The sequence below is a fragment of the Gopherus flavomarginatus genome, chromosome 5 (assembly GCF_025201925.1).
Source record: "Gopherus flavomarginatus isolate rGopFla2 chromosome 5, rGopFla2.mat.asm, whole genome shotgun sequence".
NCBI lineage: Eukaryota > Metazoa > Chordata > Testudines > Testudinidae > Gopherus > Gopherus flavomarginatus.
The window spans coordinates 18,243,755-18,264,850 of NC_066621.1; the positions used below are offsets into that span (position 1 = coordinate 18,243,755).

The 21,096-nt window shown below is 48.3% G+C and overlaps 2 protein-coding genes across 2 annotated transcripts in view; one reads left to right on the forward strand and one right to left on the reverse strand.

Moving 5' to 3' along the window:
* MLN (motilin) overlaps positions 1 to 20,556 on the reverse strand; it is a 53,539-nt gene extending 32,983 nt beyond the window's left edge. Inside the window, exon 1 of the mRNA XM_050953125.1 lies at positions 19,493 to 20,556. The gene's annotated coding sequence lies outside the window, so the exon portion shown is untranslated. The remainder of the gene's footprint in view (positions 1 to 19,492) is intronic.
* Positions 4,806 to 13,323, forward strand: LOC127051149 (blue-sensitive opsin). Its single transcript, XM_050953088.1, has 5 exons — positions 4,806 to 5,166; positions 8,147 to 8,315; positions 11,364 to 11,529; positions 12,265 to 12,504; positions 13,192 to 13,323. The coding sequence occupies exons 1-5, from the start codon at positions 4,806 to 4,808 to the stop codon at positions 13,321 to 13,323; spliced, it is 1,068 nt and encodes a 355-aa protein (XP_050809045.1).
* Positions 20,557 to 21,096: the final 540 nt, after the last annotated feature.

Consider the following 21,096-nt stretch of genomic DNA (forward strand, 5'->3'; position numbering starts at 1 on the left):
TGAACTAAAAGCGGGGAGCTCGGACAAGGAAGGGAGCATATGAGTTTGGGGCTAGTTCTGACCCAGTTCTGACAGATTTCACAGCATGACGTAACTTCCCCTTGACCCAAATTCAGCACTGAGGAGTCAGGGTGAACCCATCCTTTCCTTCCCACCTGCTCCCTCAGTTTGAGTGTGGAGCAACCATGTTTTTTCTTGCCACTCTCTCTTATGCCATCTCCAGACCCTCTCCTGCCCAAACAGCCACCTCCTAATTGCGGATCATTCACCAGGCTTTCCGGCTGCTGCTTGATTGGCTGTGCGTTCTCCCTGCCTGGGTACAGTTCTGAACAGCACCCAAGCAGGCATTTGCCAGGCAGGTAGGGATGCTACCAGCATTCCAGTCCCTGGGGACAGCCTGCACCCAGTTCTAGGGGAGTCAGTCTATAGTCGGTAGGTTTTTAGCAGCTAGTGCAAACAGTATTTTCCTCTTCCCAGAGGGAGTCCGGCCGTCAATTCTTGTACAGCCCTGGAGCTTGGAGCCCTGACTTGGCTGAGGCCTCTCCAGGCAGTGCTGTAATATAACCGTTAAACAATATAATGCTCCAGTACCGTGTCCGCCCAAGTCTACTAAATGAATCCTTGGTCGGCTGTGGAGCTCCATGGCTTTTCTCTGCCTCAGGGTTGAAATAATATGAGAACTGGTTCTTGTCACTATATTTCCACCATCTGCAATACTTTACATGGAGGGACTCAGCCAAGTGTGGAATGTATATAATGACCATGCTTGGGATGACAACAGGGTTTGAACCCTGGCCCTTCAGCACTGAAAGCACAAGCCACTACTGCTAAGGGAGCAACTCCTTTAGCTAGCAGCTGTAGTAGACTCATTCTCCTATATGGATTAGACACTAAAGTGGGACTCGGACTCACGACTGGCTAAATCTGGGTGACATACAATATTTCATCCCCGATGCAAAAATAGAAAACAGCCCAAGAAAAACTAAACACAAATAATTAGGTATTTAGGTTCCTGTGAAAGCTGGTGGTGTGTTTTCCCAGGCTTACATAACATGGTGATGAGCACAGACAGACAAACATATATGGACATAGACAGAGAGATACACTAGCTTTCTGCAAAATTAAATGCTGATCCGCTGTAGCTGCAGTTTCTGGAATGAATCAAAGAGGCCACGAAAGACCCAGCTGGGTTAATTCAACCATCTTATTGCCTTGCCACGGCATACTTGTAGACCAGACAGGTTCTTGCAGGGCAGTTCATGTCAAGGAGCGGAAGGAGAGCCAGAAACACCTGAGGACTCCTAATTGGCCAGTATGTTGAAATGAACTTTATAAACCACCTAATGTGGCTATCTGAGCCACTCTGGGAAAAGGGGACAGGCAGGAAGGTCACCACAGTGTTTTCCCCTCCCCCCAGTGGCCAGTTCTTGAATAAATAACTGCAAGTTGTCAAGCTAGTTTTACAGCTGTGGCCAAGGAGCCTCCTTGAACTGCCATACTAGGTCAGACCAATGGTCCATCTAGCCCAGTATCCTGTCGTCCGACAGTGGCCAATGCCAGGTGCTTCAGAGGGAATGAACAGAACAGGGCAATTTATTGAGTGATCCATCCCCTGTTGCCCAGTCCCAGTTTCTGGCCGCCCCAAGTCCTTGCAAAGCTGTGACGCTGATTGGCTTCCCAAGCCTGGGAAGGGGAGCAGAGTGCAGGAATGGAGGCACCACTGGGAAACCCGGTGACCTTTACTGCACCTCCAGGGAGAAGTAGGGGTGACTACAGACCACAATGGGAGTTTTGCCATTGACTTCCAGCAGGATCAGGCCACTTGGGTGTGTCAGAGGCAACAGGAGTCATCTACTGTCTATACCAGGGTTTTCAATCTGTGGTCTAGGGACCCCTGGGGATCCACAGACTATGTCTAAGATTTCCAAAGGGGTCTGCATCTCCATTTGAAATGTTTTAGGGGTCTGCAAATGAAAAAAGATCGAAAACCTCTGGCCTAGCCCGATTTAAATAAAGTGTTCTCTAGGGTTACAGCACAACAGGACTGGGAGTCAGGACTTCTGGGTTCTATTTCCACAGCTGTGAGGATATGTGACCTACTAGTGAGAAGAGGTGGGACTGGGCATGGAAGTCAGGATTCCTGCATTCTATTCCCAGCTCTGATAACAATTCATTGTGATGTCTCAATACACCCTGATTTACTCATCTGTAAAATGGGGACAGTGATACTTCACTGACTTCACAATGTTCTCCCATTCCTGACCTGGGAAGATATGATCTTTCTACCAATGACAAACCAGAAACATTTTTAATAAAATTCAGGTTACAGACTGTTTGGCTCAAGGGGATTAAACATATGAACCAACCCTTTTAACAACACATGTGCAAACGCATGCTTGGGACTTTGACATGCTGGGGGTTCTGCACCCAGGTCATGTGCACGCTTGTTGGTATGTATCTCTTTGAAGACGTGGTCCTCGGAATCTCCATAGCAAAATGACATGATAGGGCAGGGCATAGGAAATGGCCTATACAGCTTTTCACTTCTAAATCACTGGTTTGAATCCAGGTCATTTTGGAAATGCTTAGAGATTTAGCCATGAAGTTCTGATCCAGATTCAAACTTCTGTAAAATCTGAGAAGGTTCAGAGCTGGAGTTCTGGTTCAGATCCATCTGACAGAGATGGTCCCAAACTACAAAGTTTGGATTCGGAGCTGAACATGCCCAGGGTTCTGGTTCAACAACTCTCCAGTAGGCAATGGAACTAATTACCCTCTGGTAGTTGTTCCTCCAGAAGTCTGTGCGGAATGAGTCAATGGATCTGGCTCCATGATATCCTTTTTAAAAAAATCTCACCGCCAAGGCAGGGCAGCAGGAGGGTGAGGGAAAGGAGGAGATGCTTCCCACTCACTATATCCCTTCAAAGCACTAGGGTTTTCCAAGTGGAGGATCAGAAGTTCAGTTACATATTTCAGAAACCTAATTGCAACGAAGACCCAGTGCAATCCACCTCCCAGCTAAGCTGCAGCATGGGCTGTGAGAAAGGATTGCATGGAAATGAAAGCCCGGCAGAACCATCTGCATTTGTTCTTGCTAGTTCCATTTTGCAGCCTGGCATCGCAACAGCATTTGGTTTACAAAGTAATTCAATTGAGATGTCAGCCTAGAAACCCCCAAACTTACTTAGACTATAAACTTTTGGGGGCAGGGACAGTCTTTTTGTTCCGTGTTTGTACAGTGCCAAGCACGACTGGTTCCTGGGCATAACTAGGACTAGTAGAGTCTATCAGAACACACCCTAATAAATAACAATGATAATAACTTCCTCCTGAAGGGCAGGAGGTAGGTAGGAGCTGGCTCTGGACAGGAGTGGCTGGTCAAGGAGAGTCCTCTGAAAAAAGAAGGCCGGTTGCTTTCCAACATGTGGACGTGCCCAAAGCTGATGAGACCCAAGTACATTTAATGTTGCAATGTTCCACGGCGCCTATGCAGATGCCATTCCATTGTGACACAGTTTGGGTGTGGGTTCAGGTTTCCCAAGCGCTGCAGCTATGATCCAAAATCCAAGTGTTGCTGCCTCTGCAGTCCCTATTATGAGGCCAGAACCTGCAGTGAGAGGATCTGATTCTGCTCAGAATCCAGTTCACTATTACAGCACAACTTGCACTGTTTGAATATTCAGATGTTCATGAAATCCACACATTTCACATATTTCAGCATGAACAACTATTAATCTGAACATTGGAAGGGCGAGAGTCATTGTCTTCTGTCTGAAGTTTCAGACAGCAAACCAGTCAGGGAGCAGAAAAAATACCATGCAACTTAAGTGACCAAACATACACAGCAAATATCAAATACTGAACAGTCCAAGCAAGCAGATTACAAACAACCCAGCAGTCAGAAATTGCTTTTCCAAATTATTTGCTGAATATTGGCAACTAACAAATACAATTGCAGAAGCTGGAATCAGGTAAAAAATAGAACCCAAAATTCCTGACTCCCCATCCTCTACACTAACCACTAACCCCCACCACCCAACCCTGTGGAACAGAACCCATTGTATAGATGGGAAAGTGAGGCACAAAGAGACTAAGTGACTTAGCCATGGCCACATGGGGTGTCGGTGGCAGAGCTGGGAATTTAACCCGGGTCTCCCAAGTCTGAAGCCAGTGCACTAACTTCCAAACTATCCTTCCGCTCAAATAATTTGACCAGCTCACCTTCTTAGCTACTGGGCAGTCACAAGGGCTACCATTTAGGTCGAATTCAAGTGGGTACAGAAATCCCTCTCCAATACTCCTGTCTCTGTTATATCGTTCTACCTACCTATCATTCTTTCCTGGTTACCACCTGCCAGTTTACAGCTCTGCTCCTGCCTCACCTCACTTCCAAATAAACCAAATTCCTTCAAAGATATTAAACACTTAATGGAAATTAATATGCCTTAAGGCAGGTTTTGGGGCCAACTAGCTGCTTAGAAGGCGCTTAAACCATCAACCCCTCTCAATCCCATTGTCCTTGTCATACAAACTTAGCCTAGACCCTAATCCTCCCCTCCCACCCTCACTCCCTCCTCCACTCCAGCAGAAGTGGGCGAAGGATATAAAAACCCCCATGGGATGCTGGCGCTGCCAGCCCTGGGATATAGATGAGGGACACCACACCAGCTCTGCATTCTCTTAAGGATTTCTGTTGGGGGGTGGGGGGATTTTTTTGTATTGAGGTTGACAATAAAATTAAATTGGTTTTGAAAAGAGACAGAAACAATTAAATAATAAAGAGCAGCTGCTAAAATAACAGAAGGATGAACGGGACAGAAGGTATCAATTTCTATGTGCCATTCTCCAATAAAACAGGGCTGGTGCGGAGCCCCTTTGAGTACCCACAGTATTACCTAGCCGAACCCTGGAAGTACCGAATCGTGTGCTGCTATATCTTCTTTCTCATCTTCACGGGGCTCCCCATCAATTTCCTCACCCTCCTTGTCACTTTCAAGCACAAGAAGCTGCGGCAGCCACTCAACTACATCCTGGTCAACCTGGCGGTGGCTGATCTCTTCATGGCTTGCTTTGGCTTCACCGTCACCTTCTCCACGGCCTGGAATGGCTACTTTATCTTCGGGCCCATAGGCTGTGCCGTGGAGGGCTTCTTTGCCACGCTGGGAGGTAAGAGCTCAGCGGGGGGAGCTGGGAGCGGGCAGGGAAGGGGGAATGATGCATGCGCTTGCCTGGCTGGAGGAAGGAAGGTCTAGTTTGCCCTGGGTTTATTTCCAGTTGGAAGCATGCTGTCCAGGCAGATGGATTGCATGCAATCTGTTTCTCCCCATTGAAACATGCTTGGCTGCACTAGTGGGCTAGACAGTGCATATTTCGGCACGGGCTAGACATGCAAGTAATTACCCAGGGTTCCGGGTACAGCCCCGTGCTGCCACGGCTTCACTGCTCTGGTACCTAAGCTAGCTATGACAGCCCTAATTTCAAATTGCAGTGCAGGCAGGTCTTATGCGGCATCAGTACATTATGCCACTTCCAGAAGGGTGATGTTGCATTGTAATACTAAGGTACCACATCAGTATGGCACAGTGACTTGAGAACCAGCACAGTGACAAGCTACGAGCCAGGCCCAAAGTAGATTGGGAACTTTTAAAAATTGTCCTGGAAGCCCGTGACGACTGCAACCACATCAGGAGTTTCAGAAAGGTGGCAATGAAAAGAAATCAGCCCAAGCTGCAAAGTTCAGCTAAGGATCTGGGACCCAAAGTTCAGGAGTGTTTGAATTGGGAAGGGCTGGGTTTGAACCCATCGCTGGGGTCTACACAAAGTCAAGCACATCTTGAGATTAATCTGGAAACTGCCATGGTCTTAGCAAGATCCTCCACCACTGTTTAGAATGAGCCCTGCTGAAAATTGTGCAGAAGCCCCTCCCAGCAGGTCACTCATTGGCAGCCTGATTGAAAATGACTCTTCCTTCCACAGTCTGACCTGGAGCTATCTGGTTTAGGTGGCTCAAAGGTGCATTTGAGCATCTGCAGTGCTACTGGGAGCACTCACTCATGTACGGAACTGAGCACCTGAATGCAGATGCCCAGGTTTGAATACTGCCCCCTAATATGAAAGCGTTTACTTCCTGGGCTATGCCAGTCATGTCAAACCCAGCCAGACCTTAATACCACATCGGAGTCCAAGTCAGCAGTCTGCCTCAAATGGGTGGGTAGGTGAGTCTTTATCCCCTGGCAGGCAGCATCACAGCCAACATAAATTGGGGCCCTTTGTCAGTAGCCTCAGCAGAAGGGTCAAGGACTAAAAAGGTCCAAGAGACTCAAATTCCCTTAGGGTGGTTCTTTTAGAATGGGGAACAGCATGTGGGAAACTTACCCCCCTTTGTTCCCGTTCTGTGGAGAAATGGAAGACATCGATAACCAGGGGAATACAAAAAATGTCTGGTGCAACAGTAAGACTCCAGGAGCATGTAAAATTGTCCCAGGTTCCCAGCGGAAGATGCTCTCACTGTTACATAAAACCAATGGTCCAAAGCAATGCATCTTACAGCAGTGATGCTGCAGTTTGGAGCAAGGGCAGGTTTTTTATACAAGAGAAGGGGCAGGTCGATATTTGGGAGGAAAAGGAAGAGCCAATCAGTATCAGCAAAGGATAGAATGAGCCCATCCGTATTTGGGAAGAGAAAATGAGTCTCCTCTGGGCTAGAGGAGTTTGGTGCTTATGAAAGAGGAGAAAAGGTCTAAATCTGGGAGCAGAGTGAAGGTTAATTGTGTATCCGGGAGCTGAAGGAATATGTGGTTGCTCTCAAGAAGAGGAAAAATGGCATGGTCAGTTCAAGGAGTGGAACCAGGGTTCAGTCTATATTTTTGAGCAGAGCTGCGCAAGTAGTGCAGAAATTTTCCAGTGACTATCCAGAGGCATTTTCAAACCCAGCTGATCTGACCACATTCGTGGCTCTTTGATCTTTCACTCCTGCAGGCAGGGTTGCGATTGAATCTCAGTGGCACAACTGCTTGCAAAAAAAAATCCATTTCCAAGCAGCATGAATTAATTTTACATCTCTGTGCTCATCCAACCAGCAAAGAGAGATGATACCTGGTGACTTATCTGGCCAACCGAACACAGATCAGAGAGCAAATTCTTGAAAGGAACAGTTTGCAATCAATGCCAGGAGTTTTTAAAAAAATGGTTAAAAATTCACCGGGTAATTTTCACTCCTGAACACATTTGAGGCAATGGGGATATTCCTGCCACCAGGAAAAGAGGCTCAAAGAATCCGGTCTATGCCAGGGATTGGAAATGGGGCGGGTCTATATCAGGGAGAAGAAGAAGGGCCACTTAATGTCATCACTAATTCCTTCAGTGAAAAGACCCCATCTCTGTGCCTGACAACAGCTTCTAATCTTTCACACTCTTTCAGGCCCTCCGTCTTATCCAGGCTTTCCATTTCTACCCAGCAAAGAACAAGGAGGGTCCCAACTGGGGGGGAAAGGAAGAAGAAAGTTTATACTAAAGGGAAGCAGCAAGAGTTACCATTCTTCACGAAAGCTGAGCAGAAGGTGTAGCTATCAGCAGATGAGCACGTGCTGGGGGCATTAACAGGCTTATAGCACAGGATAAAGGCTCATAATCCCCTAAGGTTTGATTATCCTTTGACAAATAAACACACCAGGACCTGTCCGGGTTCATTCTCCTGCAGTGGGAACACATACCAAATACCCATTTAGACTCTTGGAGCCATCAGGACAGGTTCAGACATGGTGCAAGCAAGGGTTCACGCCTGGAGCTGTGCTTCCTTACACCAGGTCAAGATTTGGCCCATTGACTTTAGGGGATGACAAATGACCCGGGCTCTAAACAAAACATTTAGAGACTCATATCGGCCCTTGAGCGCTTTCTATGGCCATTTTGGGGGCAGACTCAGGCTCTGTAAAGGCAGACTCTGCTCAAGTCATGGTGAGATGGGGAGGCTGCAGGGTACTGAGTCCAACTCAGCCCCGTGACCCAACTCTGATCCTGTACTGTACCCAACAGACCATGCTTCCCCTCTATTCAGAAAAGAGCAGGTTTAGACAATTTCTTGTTCCCCAAGTCCTTGAACAGCTCACTCATGTTAGATTGCCCTATCTGTCTCTTTCTCCCCCAGGTCAGGTGGCCCTGTGGTCACTGGTCGTCCTGGCCATAGAGCGTTATATTGTGGTGTGTAAGCCCATGGGCAACTTCCGCTTCTCTGCCACCCATGCCTTGATGGGCATCAGTTTTACCTGGGCAATGGCCTTTTCCTGCGCTGCTCCACCCCTGTTTGGCTGGTCCAGGTGAGTAATACAAAACACAGACAGTATTCACACTATCCAGACAAAGACTGCTGTCTAAATACTCGAATCCCAAATACCCAGGCACCCCCCTATGCATTAGCCTTGAAGCACAGAAGCAATTACAATGAGGAGTCCTTGTAGCACCTTGGAGACTAACACATTTATTTGGGCATAAGCTTTCATGGGCTAGAGCCCACTTCATCAGATGCATGAAGTGAAAAATACAGGAGCAGGTATAAATACATGAAAGGATGGGGGTTGCTTTACCAAGTGTGAGGTCAGTCTAATGAGATAAATCAATTAATAGCAGGATACCAAGGGAGGAAAAGCGGTTATGGATCTGAACCTGATCTGTGTACCTTGGGTTTATACTGGTGTAATGCCATTGACTTAAATGGACTTACTCCTGATTTACGCCAGCACTATTGAGAGCAGAATCAGACTATGAGCTTCGGGATCCTTCCTGAAAATGTAACCTCCAGCATCTGGGCATTACAAGCTTCCTCACACAGCTTTGCCAAAGCATCTCTGTCCTACCTTACTGCTCCCTCTGCTATTCCTGTCTAGATTCTCCACACACAGCGCTGCTAATGCACCACCTCAGTCCTGACCTTCAGCATCTCCTGACAGTCCCAGGTTTCACCCCAGCTCTGCCAATGCATTTCATTCTGGCCCATCATCATCGCCTGCTATTCCAGTTCTGAGTCCCACACAGAGTTCTGCTGGGACACCACAATCCCAACCTGGAACCCCTTCCCCTGCTGTTTTTGTCCTGAAAGCTCTGTGCATCAGCCCAACCACAGGAAGTGAGAACTAACCATGGCAAGGGCAAATACAGACCTATATGCTCTTTGCTCGTTACCACAGAAGGGAAGGGACAAAGGAGCCCAGGCCACCAAACAAAGAGAGAAGAGACTCTCTGTACTTGCTTGTGAGCTTGGAGGAAGCATGGTCTGCTCATAATGCAATTGTCTAATGCCATAGGCCATCAGCTGCACTCCGTCGAACAGCTGTGTTCTCCTCTGGAGAGCCAGCCGTGCACATACTTGTCCCCATTCCAGCAGTCATTGCAGACTAACCTAGCTAGAGCAGAATTCGGAGTGAAGAAGAGTTTGGGCCCAATCCTGCAATGGCAGCTCCCAGTGCTAATCCTTACATATGACAGTAACTCCCAGTTAAATCAATGAATTAAGATTAAGATTACACGTGGCGTGGACCCTATCGTTTCAAGTTGAACCCAAATATCATGTTGGCCAGGACTGTTGGCCAGGACTGAAGCACAGTATGGGAAGCCTCTGCTGTATAGGCTTTGTGGATAAACACAGGACTTGAGCATTAAGGAGGGCTGTCAATCTGGTGCCTTTCACATGAATTCACTTGTCATTTCCCCTCCAGCACAGGTAAAGCCACAGCTGTCCTGCTGCACAAATTTGGGACCTGGTCCTGAAAAAGACTAACATTTACTCCTGGCAGCAAACCCATTGAAGTCAATTTACTTATGTGACTCTTCAGGGATCAGGACATTAGCTATTAAAGTGACAAAGCTGCTTTTGAGTCACAGAAACCCAAAATCTGATAAACTAACAAATATCAGAGGGGTTTTTAGTTTGGGACATGCCCCCCTGAAAATCTCTGTCTTTATGGAGAAGCACTAAAGAACTGACTAGGAATGAAACCAATAGAATTCTATAGGATGCTCTGAAAAGCCTATGGAAAGAGTCTTATTCTACACGCAAAAATGTAAACAGGCACTAATGATAGGTCCATCAATGGCTATTAGCCAAGATGGTCAGGGATGCAACTCCTCAGCAACAGGGAATCCAGGACACCCCAGAGTTCATATCTGCATTGAGCCATAGTAGGTTCCTCGTCATCTCTGCTTCTCAGGAGAAAGAGCAGGTGGCACCTGGCAGCCAAATGCTCAGCCTTGTAGGGACAGGAATAAACAGCCTGCTCCCCATGGGAGGTAGCGTCTGTCACAACAAACTGATGTCTACATATCCAAGTGCAATGTGTCAGCGCAGAGCAAACGGCAAACATGCCGCCTTCTCCTGAATCAATCACTGTCCCTGCGTGATCTCTCCCAGGCTGCCTGGCACTGGGGCACGGCGCTTCGCCACGGCTCCCATCACCCAGGGAAGGAGTGCAGCAGGCTCAGCAGAGCCCCATGTGGACGCATGCACCTCTGCCTCACACCAATAGGCCAGCAGGGATGCCTTGGCAGAGCTGGGCGTGGGAGCTCAGGATTGGCATAGCAGAGGGTGAGGACTGCAGGTCAGGACTGAAGGGCATGGGCCAAGAAATTTGGAAGGAGCACACACAATGCCTGGCCACAGCGCCATTGGCTTTGGCTGGTGCTGTCATTCTCAGAGTCTCAGAGAGCTGCTAATGCAGCCCTGCGGCTGCTCACTGCCTGCCGAGAGCCCCATCGTGGCGAGGTTTGCCTCTGTGGCTGTTCTGCCTCTACTTCTCCTTCATCCAAGCCCCTCTAAGAACTCAATCGGGCTCTAGTGAACCTTTGAATTCACTCTTCCCCGGTTCTCCAAAGGCTGGCAACGGAGTTTGTCCAAAACCAGAACTCAAAAATCCAAACACACACAAAGTTCCTCATCTTCCCTTCTTCAGCGCCCACCCACAGGCTTTACCTGGCTTGGGCTCTGTAGTGCCAGGCGTGCTCTCTGCCTGGCTTCTTCCATCAGCTGCAGCAACGCACAATCTCCTGTGTTCTGGGCTTCCCCGGGTTACTGCCAGGCTTCCTCCTGCCTCTGGCAGTCTCAGCTACTCTCTCAAACACACCCTGCCTGCAGGTGCCGCTGCCTTTTATACTGCAATCACCTGGTTGCTCTCCTGTGGGGCTCATCTTGTAATCAAGGGCTGGCTTAGCCGCAGGCTCTCCAGCCCATGGGCAAGACATCTTGCTGCAGACACAGAGACTCTAGGTCACCTCACCAGTTTCAACCCAGCCCCATCCGAAGGCCGCACACGGGGGAGGGCCCGGTGAAATGCATGACCTAACCCTTCTGCTTTGCTTGCTCTCTCACTCGGCAGATACATTCCCGAGGGCATGCAGTGCTCTTGTGGCCCAGATTACTACACTCTCAACCCTGACTACCACAACGAATCCTACGTCGTCTACATGTTCGCGGTCCACTTTGTCATCCCAGTGGTGGTCATCTTCTTCTCCTACGGGCGGCTCATATGTAAAGTCCGAGAGGTAGAATACGTGTCTAGCTGCTCAGGGTTTGATGAAGAGAGGCAACGAGCATGAGGGGATTGAGAGTGTTGGTCCTCAGCTGGAGAACAGTCTCTTTGGAGCACCAGCAGCACCATCGATGGGCAATACAAGCCCGCATGTGTTTGGCCAGGTCAGACTAGACAATCACAGTGGTCCTTTCTTGCCTTGGAATCTATGAATCGCCCCCGGTGTTATCTCTGTTCACAACCCCATCTCCTCTGGAGACAGGCCCAGGCTTAGCAAAGAGGCAAGAGATGTAAAACTTCACACCCATAATTTATCAGCGGACAGTGAGGGGGCTCAGGGCCTCACAGATCGATCGAAAGCAGGGATGATTCTCTGCAAGCACAAAACAGGGTCAGGTGTGTGCCTGTTTCAGCCTCTCCTTTCTCCAGGTAAGAGAGTTTATCAGCTGCACTTTATGACTGGGTGCGTGCTGCCTTGGGTGTGAGCCATTCCCTGTGTAAATCTAGTCTGTGCTCCAGATCTAGTCCAGGTTCTGAGCAGAGGTTAGATCCATTCTGGGCATAATGAAATACAAACTAAAACATCTTCGGCCCAGGGGTCAGCTTTCCCAGCAAATGGGTTCAGACCTGCTCCCTCTTCCCCGACTCCAGCCATGTCAGATATCCAGTTCTCTCTAGCTTGCCTGGTGGGAGACAGCTCAGCACTGCAATGCGCTCTTTGGCTCACTGCCCTCTCCTATTCCCACAGGCAGCTGCACAGCAGCAGGAGTCGGCAAGCACCCAGAAAGCAGAGAGGGAAGTGACCCGCATGGTGATCCTAATGGTTCTGGGCTTTCTCATGGCCTGGACACCCTATGCCTTGGTGGCGTTCTGGATCTTCACCAACAAGGGGGTGGACTTCTCCGCTACTCTCATGTCAGTGCCTGCCTTCTTCTCCAAGAGCTCCTCTCTCTACAACCCCGTCATCTATGTGCTCATGAACAAACAGGTGAGACTCCCAGGGCCAGAGCCTCCCTGCCAAAGCTGTCCCTGTCCTAGGCCTCCCCCAGAACTCTCAGGGCATACCTTGAACCTGGCCTATAGCACTCCCTGCTCTCACAGTTCTGCATTCCCAGCCAATGCACCTCAGTCCTGACCTGCAGCTTCCCCCCTGCTATTCCATCGCTGGTCTCCCTCTACTCAGCTTTCCAAATGCACCTTGATCCTGACCTGCAGCACCTCTGCTACTCCGCTCCCTGGGACACCACCCTGCTCTGCCAACGCACCTCAATCCCAACCTACAGCCCCTCTATTACCCCAGTCCTGTGTTGGTGCTGCCAATGCACCTTGATTCTGACCTACAGTCTTCTTGCTACTCCAGTCGTGAGCTTCACCACAGCTGTGCAGATGCATCTTCCTCCCGCCTAATAGCACCTCCCCCACTATTCCAGTCCCAGAACAAATTCCAATTGAATCTGGTACCTGTCACTTTCTGCCTTAATTTGTTTAATGCTGCCTGTGCAGTTGGAACAGCTGCCATATTTCACCACAGGGGTGGTAGCATCTCTGTAGTTGGTGAGGTGTTATATGTAACCCAGTAAAGTGCTCTTTGTCTGGTGATCAGACGGACAGCTCCACTGGCCATCGTGGATGTATGTGTTGTTCAAAGGTGCCACTGCTCTCTCTCTCCCTTCAGTTCCGTAACTGCATGATCACCACAATCTGCTGCGGCAAGAATCCCTTTGGGGATGACGATGTCTCCTCGACCGTATCCCAGAGCAAGACTGAGGTATCCTCGGTCTCCTCCAGTCAAGTGTCACCAGCATAGATCATGGACAGTTTGAACTTGGGGGACCTGCCACGCTCTGGGATCAAGAAGTAGAAATTGACGCACCCACGTATCCTCTGGTTCACGAACTTGTCTCATGCAATTACTCCCTTGTACTCCATCATCACATATCACACCTGCTCAGGTGTGCACAGGAGAGCCCTCCCCTGTGAAAATAGTGGTGTCAATACTGAATGTGCCCCCCCCTGCAAATAGCCGTGCACATACGGAACCCACTTATGCAAAGGCTCACTTGTGCATATGCAAACCACTTGTGCAAGCAGCCACCTGTGCAAATATCAACTAATGAATTTTGAGCCTTCTCACGCAAACCCTTGCATGCCCTGCTCCACACACTCATGCAAAGCCAGTACCAACTTGTGCAGACCTTTGCGCTCACTTGTTCATGACCTCCTGCCCCCTTGTGCACATAGATTTAAGAAAATAAAGTGTGATTTAGGTTGGCAGGGGGTGAAGAGTTTTGGTGAGAGAGTGGCCCCAGAAGCTAACCCCTTGAGCTGTGCTGCCCATGAGTCACACTCTGTGATGCAGCTTGTGTCACATGGAGTGAAATAGCCCTAGTGGTAACATACAACGGAGGGGAAGTTGTCCAGCACCCTGGTGCTTGATGGGTGTTTTTAGAACAATAACACGCCGGTAGCATCATTTCTTAGCTCTGCTTCAGTCCTCAATGGCTGCTGCTGTGGCTCCATTTCTAAAACAACACCCTTTTGGGTTGTGCATCACTATACCCATTGCAGAGATGGCAAGATGGAGAGGTGAAGTGATGTGACCAAGGCCACAGAAGGGGTCAGTGGCAGAGCTAGGATTAGAAGTCAGGAGTTCCTGGCTCCCATTCTCATTCTCAGTCCACTAGAGCGGACCATGATAATTCAGGATCAATGCCAGTGGGAGCAGCTGTGGGTATCACGCTCTCCTACAGTCATGCCAGCTGCGTCCTAGCATGTATAACTTGCTAGCAGAGAGGGGATAGCTCTTAATGGTCAGAGAATTGTTTTTGGTGTATTTACCATCAGGCACCACTGCAAATGATTCCGTGCAAGAGGGAAAGTCCAGCTCACCAGTAATGCAGGTCCTGGAAGACAGCCCAGTAGGAAGAATGTGGGGACCGCAAACTCTGACTTAGCCTTAAACCCCCTGCCTAAAGCGCTTGTGCACTAGGTGTATGTACAGACACGAGTATGTGTGAGCACATACCAACATTGCGTGTGTATACAAAAGTCTACGAATACATGCATGCACAAGTAAAAGCACTCGCACGTATGCGGGTCTGAAAGCCTGTGTGTGAGTAGACTCAGGACGGGAAGACATCCAACCCTTGCATTCTCCCCAGAGCGCATGGTTACTGGCATTATGCTCTCTCCTTGGTCGGAAGCTGCAATGGAACACAACAGCAGTTCACTAGCAGGTTTCTGTCGTCTGTAATTCCCTCTCTGTTCCTTACTATCTTCCCCATCCTCTCACTCACAGAGGGGCTGGGAGGGAAGCTGCCTTGTTTCTTTGCCTGGCTGCACCCCAAGCTGTTGCATGAGGACTGGAGAGGTTGCATGCAGGGCAGCACGCCTCCCTCTGCACCATTTCCGAGCAGAACAGAGCAAAGCAGAGCTGATGCAATACAATGGGATTAAGCCAGACCCAGACTCAAGTAGAGGAGGGTTTTTCCCAGTGCCTCAAGCTAAAGTACTGGGAAACCCTTGCTCAGCTGTAGATTTAATCCATGTTATGCTCTCCACAAGCTTGAAGACATGGAGGGACAAATCCCAGTCCCATTCAGATCAGTGGGGATTTTGCTGTTCACTGGCATCAGGGTTTAGTGTAGAGATCAGCATTTTCAGTTGTGTTACAGTGAGTCAGTGAACAGCATTTGGTGGCCACTGCCTTTAATTTCACATCTGGCTTAGCTACCTTTCATGGCTACTTAAAAGGCATCCCAGTCTAACAAGCCATTCTGACCACCAAATCCCATTAGAAGCTGTAACTACTTGCACATCGCCCAGCTGGATCCATTCCAGGCGGGCACAGAAATCCAGCCCAGATTCTCCTATTTACTCCAAATAAATTAAGCAGCTCAAAGGGAGATCTTTACCTGCAAAGACATCTCCTAGGCTTCCATTGAAGGCGGCCAGGGTGGGGGAGGCGGGGGCAAGTGGGGCAGTTTTCCTCAGGCCCCCACAACAGTTTTTCAGGGCCCCTGGAGCAGAGTCCTTCACTTGCTCTGGGAGCCCTGGAAAACACTCACGGGGCACGGGCCCACGGAGCTTCTTCTGCTCTGGGTCTTCGGCAGCAATTCGGTGGCGAGGGAGTCCTTCCGCTCTGGGACCCACCACTGAAGTACCCTGAAGACCCGTGGTGAGGGGGTCCTTCCATCCTGGGACCCAATGCCGAAGTGCCAAGTCTTCGGCAGCAATTCGGCGACAGGGGCCTCCCCGCTGCTGAAGACCCCAGGCCCTCTGAATCCTCTGGGTGGCCCTGCTTCCATTGCATTAACACCAGGACAGTCCTGGGGAAAGCCCAGGCTGGATTCCCCCCATCCCTCACCTGGAATGGACTCCCCGTTTGTGTGGCATTTACTCTAGCTCACGGGAGTGTTTCAGAGGCATCGTTCCATAACTTTGTAGAACATGGAGTGTCAAAATCCATGGCTGGAGCAGTCTCTGCAACCCCTTGCCAGCACAAGCGAAAGTCAGAGCTGTGCATCCTTGGCAGACGCATGGCCTGTGAAAATCGATATACATAGTCTTTATAAATCAATAACACAAATGGAGCTGTGAGGGGGGCTTTGCTGCTCCCAGCTCTCCTGGAGACAACACCGGAGATATATATTTTTTGTCTTGGCACCTGTAAATATTTGCTCATGTACTTGGAAATCATTACATTTCTCGACCCTATCGTCCCCCTCCAGGGGATGGTGCTTCACTGGCACAGAAGAGTAGTCCTTTCCCATCTGCCCTTTATCTGCAGCCATATTTCAGTGGTAGCTGAAATGAACCCACCACACTCCCAATGACCTACTAAAAGCGTTGCCATCTGTGCATGCACTTATGAAACTTTGATGCCTTTCATTTTCTGCATCCTACACCTTTAAATTTCTAAGAGTTTTCTCTGCAGGCTGAGCTCAGCAGCTGCCATTTTTGTTCAGAGTTGCTGCAGCATGTTATGCAACAAGACACACTGTGCTCTCTCCTGGAGACTTTCCAACATTTGTTTCTTTTTTCTTGTTTCCCCTACAACAGGCTACAGGCTAGTTGGGAAATTTTTGTCACAACAGTTTTCTGTTAAAAATACCATTTTGTCAAAGCCAATTTTTTTCACAAAACTACAGATTGCAATATTTCGTTAAATTTTTTTGGGGGGAAAGTGTTTTCAAAATGTCAAAACATCTTGTTTTGATTGTTTCTGAACAAAAAGATTCAACTCTTTGTTTCAAAACAAATTTTCATTTCTAAATTTATTTTATATTTAAAAAATGAAAACATTTAAAATGGTACAAAACATTTTGATTGTCCTGAAACTAATTTTTTCCTCAGCATTTCATTTTGCAAAAACTTTTGAAATTCTGGCTTTTTGCCCCAATATGGGATTTATTTTTTCCCCAAAATCTGATTTCTTTTGGTGGGTCAGAAAATCTGTTTTTCAGCCAGCTCTACCTCTTCCTCTTAAGCTCTAGGGCACATTTTGCTTGTTGTGTATGGAAACAAAATAGAATCCTTCCCACACTATTATTATTTGTATTTGTACTGTCCCAGCACCTAGGAACCCTAATCATGGACCAGAACCTCCCTGTGCCAAGTGCTGGAGAAACACGGGAAAAAAGACAGTCCCCTGCCCCAAAGAGCTTGACAGTAGAAGCACAGGGTTATTCTTAGTCATTTACAAAGCCTCTTTATGCATGGCGAGAAGCCAAGTGTTAAACTTTCACATAGCCAGACCCCAGCATTCCTACTCTGTAGGCTGTGTCTTTGTCCTGGAGTTTTGAGTGCACTGGGAAAAAGGCTTGCGTTCCAGCCCCCAAGGCCCTTGTCAAGGTTATATGGTGAGCCTGTGTTGCTGCAGTGTCTCCTTCCATAACCACAAAGAACTAAAGCCACATCCCGTGGGGGAAATGGGGGGGGCGTTTCTGAGTCAGTGGCTCAGCTCCCTCAGCAGGGGGAGATGGGAACTGCTGAGGAACTGAAAGCAGCATCTGGGTAGAATGTGATGACCCCATCACAGCTCAACATCTTGCATCCCTCATGCTCAGACAAGTCACTTCGGGTGCAAACATGCTTCACCTAATCCTGGTGAGGTTGTAGACCAGGGGTCGGCAACCTTTCAGAAGTGCTGTGCCGAGTCTTCACTTATTCACTCTAATTTAAGGTGTCGCGTGCCAGTAATACATTTTAACATTTTTAGAAGGTCTCTTTCTATAAGTCTATAATATGTAACTAAACTAATGTTGTATGTAAATAAATAAGGCTTTTAAAATGTTTAAAAAGCTTCATTTAAAATTAAATTAAAATGCAGAGCCCCCCAGACCAGTGGCCACGACCCAGGCAGTGATAGTGCCGCTGAAAATCAGCTCACGTGCCGCCTTTGGGACACATGCCATAGGTTGCCTACCCCTGTTGTAGACCACGGTCCCCAATCCTATAAGGTGCTGAGCACCCTCAGCTCCCAGCAAAGCCAGCAAGAGTTTAAGGTGCTTTTTTCCTCACAGGAGGCATACAGCACATCGCAGGATCAGGCTCCCAGCAGCTGGGGAGCCTCCCCCAACTTCAGCACCATTAATCAACTGGGTTGTGTGCCTCAGCCACTTATACTAAAGTGATTCTCTTGTTGTAAAGCACCATGCAGGGCAACCGCACTAGCATTATCCCTGACTGCCTCAGAGAAGCTGGATTCACTTCTCACATATGCAACTGCAAATCAGAAGTGACACCAATGAAGTCAATGAAGTTGCATTGCATTAAAGTGAGAGGAAAATCCAGCCAAGAGAGGATCCATTGAATGATGTTAGACTTCCCATCCTGGATGTCCTGCAGGTGCCACACATGTTATTCCTAAGTGCAAAATGTTAATATGCCGATGAGGGTGTTTTATTATGAGACATAGGCTCCTGCACTCCTCACATAGGATATTCCAACTGTGTCAGGCTGAACAGAGACTCAAGCAGAGAGGCAGGATAGTCTAGTGGGCAGACCACGGAACTGGGCGTCAAAAGACCGGGCTCTCATCCCTGGTGCTACCACTGACCTGCTGTGTGTCTGTCCCCTTCCCCTGCCCTTAGCCTCAGTTTCCCCTCCCACTCAGAGTCTATTTAGCTTGCAAGCCTGTCAGAGCAAGGATGGTCTCTCACTGTGTGTTGTACAGCACCCTGCACAATGAGGCCTCGATCCTGATCGGCGCCTTTAGGCACTGTCATTATACAAATAAGTAGTAATAAAGGTAGGTCAGCAATGAGCCTAGATCAGCGACACAGACCTCCGCTGAGGTCAGTGGAGCAACGTTGATTTACATCAGTAGTCGTACCGAATCGTGTCAGATTCTGCTCTGTTACACCAGCGTAAATCTGGAGTAACTGCATTGGGATTACTCGGGATTTATCACTGAGGTAAGAGACAGTCGAATCCTTCTCTCTCTTCCCACCCCTCTTGGAGTTCTTAAGAGATTTCCCCACTTTATCTACAATCAGGAACAAACACACACATGCCCACAACCACTTGCCTTCGGTAAATGAGGGCTCCGATTGGCACTTACAACCTAAACTAATATCATCCATTATTGCTCAGCCTTTAATATTTAAACATGCCTGACGTAGCCTTAAATAAAGCAATTCTGCTTCAGCAGAAGGTTTTTTGCAGAGTCAAAGTTCCCCTTCTTTGGGGCCCTCAGCGTCAGTCATTGACGAATTGGCAGCGTCAGGGAAAAATTGTTCCCTGTGTTAGTGAATTTGTTATCAAGCTGGCTAGTGACTGATCTCAGTCTCATTCTCTTTCTGCTGCTCTCTTTCTCAACTACCTCCCTCTCTCTCTCGGCCTGAAGCAACTAGAAATACCACATGTCAAAGATTCTCCACCTAGGCGAGTGAGACACAACAGAAGCCACTGTAGAAGAGAAAGAGCCAGGGACTCCGCTGTAGCCCCCCCTGCAATTAGAACAATTAACTCACGAGCTATGCAAAAAACGGAGACACGATGGATGAGCTCACGGAGCCTCCAGCCCCCAATGCATTAAGGATGCTTCTCCCATCCCTGGCTTCTATGGGGTGCTGTCCTCATCCCGTGGGTGTGCTGCAGCCCGGCCTTCCAGCTGAGATCCTTCGGCGTAGGTTCGGTAGCAACTGAGGACAACCAAGGAGATGGATTTTATGCACCAGCCTGTCAACTTTATTCAATTTAACGCAGGGGAGCGGCACAACCCACCCTGCCCCCCATACTCTCATCTGCGAGGCGTTTTAAGTGGTTTCAGTTCCGGAGTCTCCAGCCATACGACCCATAACCCGGCCTCCTCAGCCTACCCTAGAACTCAGCTCATTCTTCTGAGCCCCACTCTCCCTGCAGCCCAGGATGGGGGCAGAGGGTATCTCCCATAAGGCTTTATGGAAATATGCTTAGAATGTGTTTTATGCTATATATGCCATGTAACATATTTCAAAGGTTATGATCTACTGAATGTATTAATCCTATTTGTATGCATGTATCATTTTTGTATTCAAAGTTATGAATGTTGGCTGTGCATTGGCTTGATTCCTAAATAACCTTCGTAGAGCATTTGGTCAGTTCCTAGAGAAAGGAATGTTGAAATTAAGTACCTAATCAAGAAACACTTAAAGGACAATGGATCTTGGAATGCTCCAATCCACATAAGAAGTCTACTTAACTTGAGGACCTTCAAGGTAGCATGTAAACAATGGATGCTACTTGTAAAAATTGTGAGTCATGCATGGACATATGACTTGACCAGGTGACTCGAGAACTCCATTTTGGAGCTGGACTTTGCATAAGGGTGAGGAAGGGCTCTCCACCCACAAGAGAAAGTCTGTTTAAACCCGTGGGAGACCCCTCCATTTTGTCTTCAGCTGGCTAAAGAGAGAGCATCTCCACCCCCCAAGATACTTGGAAAAAACTGGAACAAACGGGTGTGAGTGATTGCTGGACCCAGTCTAAAAGGAGATTAGTCTGTAAACAGGAGCATTCTGGAACTGGTGAGGATCTTATCTGTATTCAGTTTGATTAGACATAGATTTGCGCATTTGATTTTATTTTGCTTGGTGATTTACTTTGTTCTGTCTGTTACTACTTGGAACCACGTAAATCCTACTTTCTGTATTTAATAAAAACACTTTTTACTTATTAATTAACTCAGAGAATGTATTAATACCTGGGGGAGCAAACAACTGTGCATCTCTTTCTATCAGTGTTGTAGAGGGCGAAAAATTTATGAGTTTACCCTGCATACGCTTTATACAGGGTAAAACGGATTTATTTGGGTTTAGACCCCATTGGAAGTTGGGCATCTGAGTGTTAAAGACAGGAACACTTCTGTTAGCTGCTTTCAGGTAAGCCTGCAGCTTAGGGGCAAGTAATTCAGACCCTGGGTCTTTGTTGGAGCAGACAGGAGTGTCTGGCTCAGCAAGACAGGGTGCTGGAGTCCTGAGCCGGCAGGGAAGGCAGGGGTAAAGAGGTAGTCTTGGCACATCAGGTGGCAACTCCCAAGACGAGTTCTGTGATCCAACCCGTAACAGAGGGTACTAAAAGGGGGAACCTCAGCCCG

What these genes read in the sequence shown, in the direction of transcription:
- LOC127051149 (XM_050953088.1), top strand. Translation starts at nt 4,806, where the DNA reads ATGAACGGGACAGAAGGTATCAATTTCTATGTGCCATTCTCCAATAAA. An exon ending in TCATATGTAAAGTCCGAGAG is followed by an intron (nt 11,530 to 12,264) that starts GTAGAATACGTG and finishes CTATTCCCACAG; the next exon opens with GCAGCTGCACAGCAGCAGGA. An exon ending in ATGTGCTCATGAACAAACAG is followed by an intron (nt 12,505 to 13,191) that starts GTGAGACTCCCA and finishes CTCTCCCTTCAG; the next exon opens with TTCCGTAACTGCATGATCAC.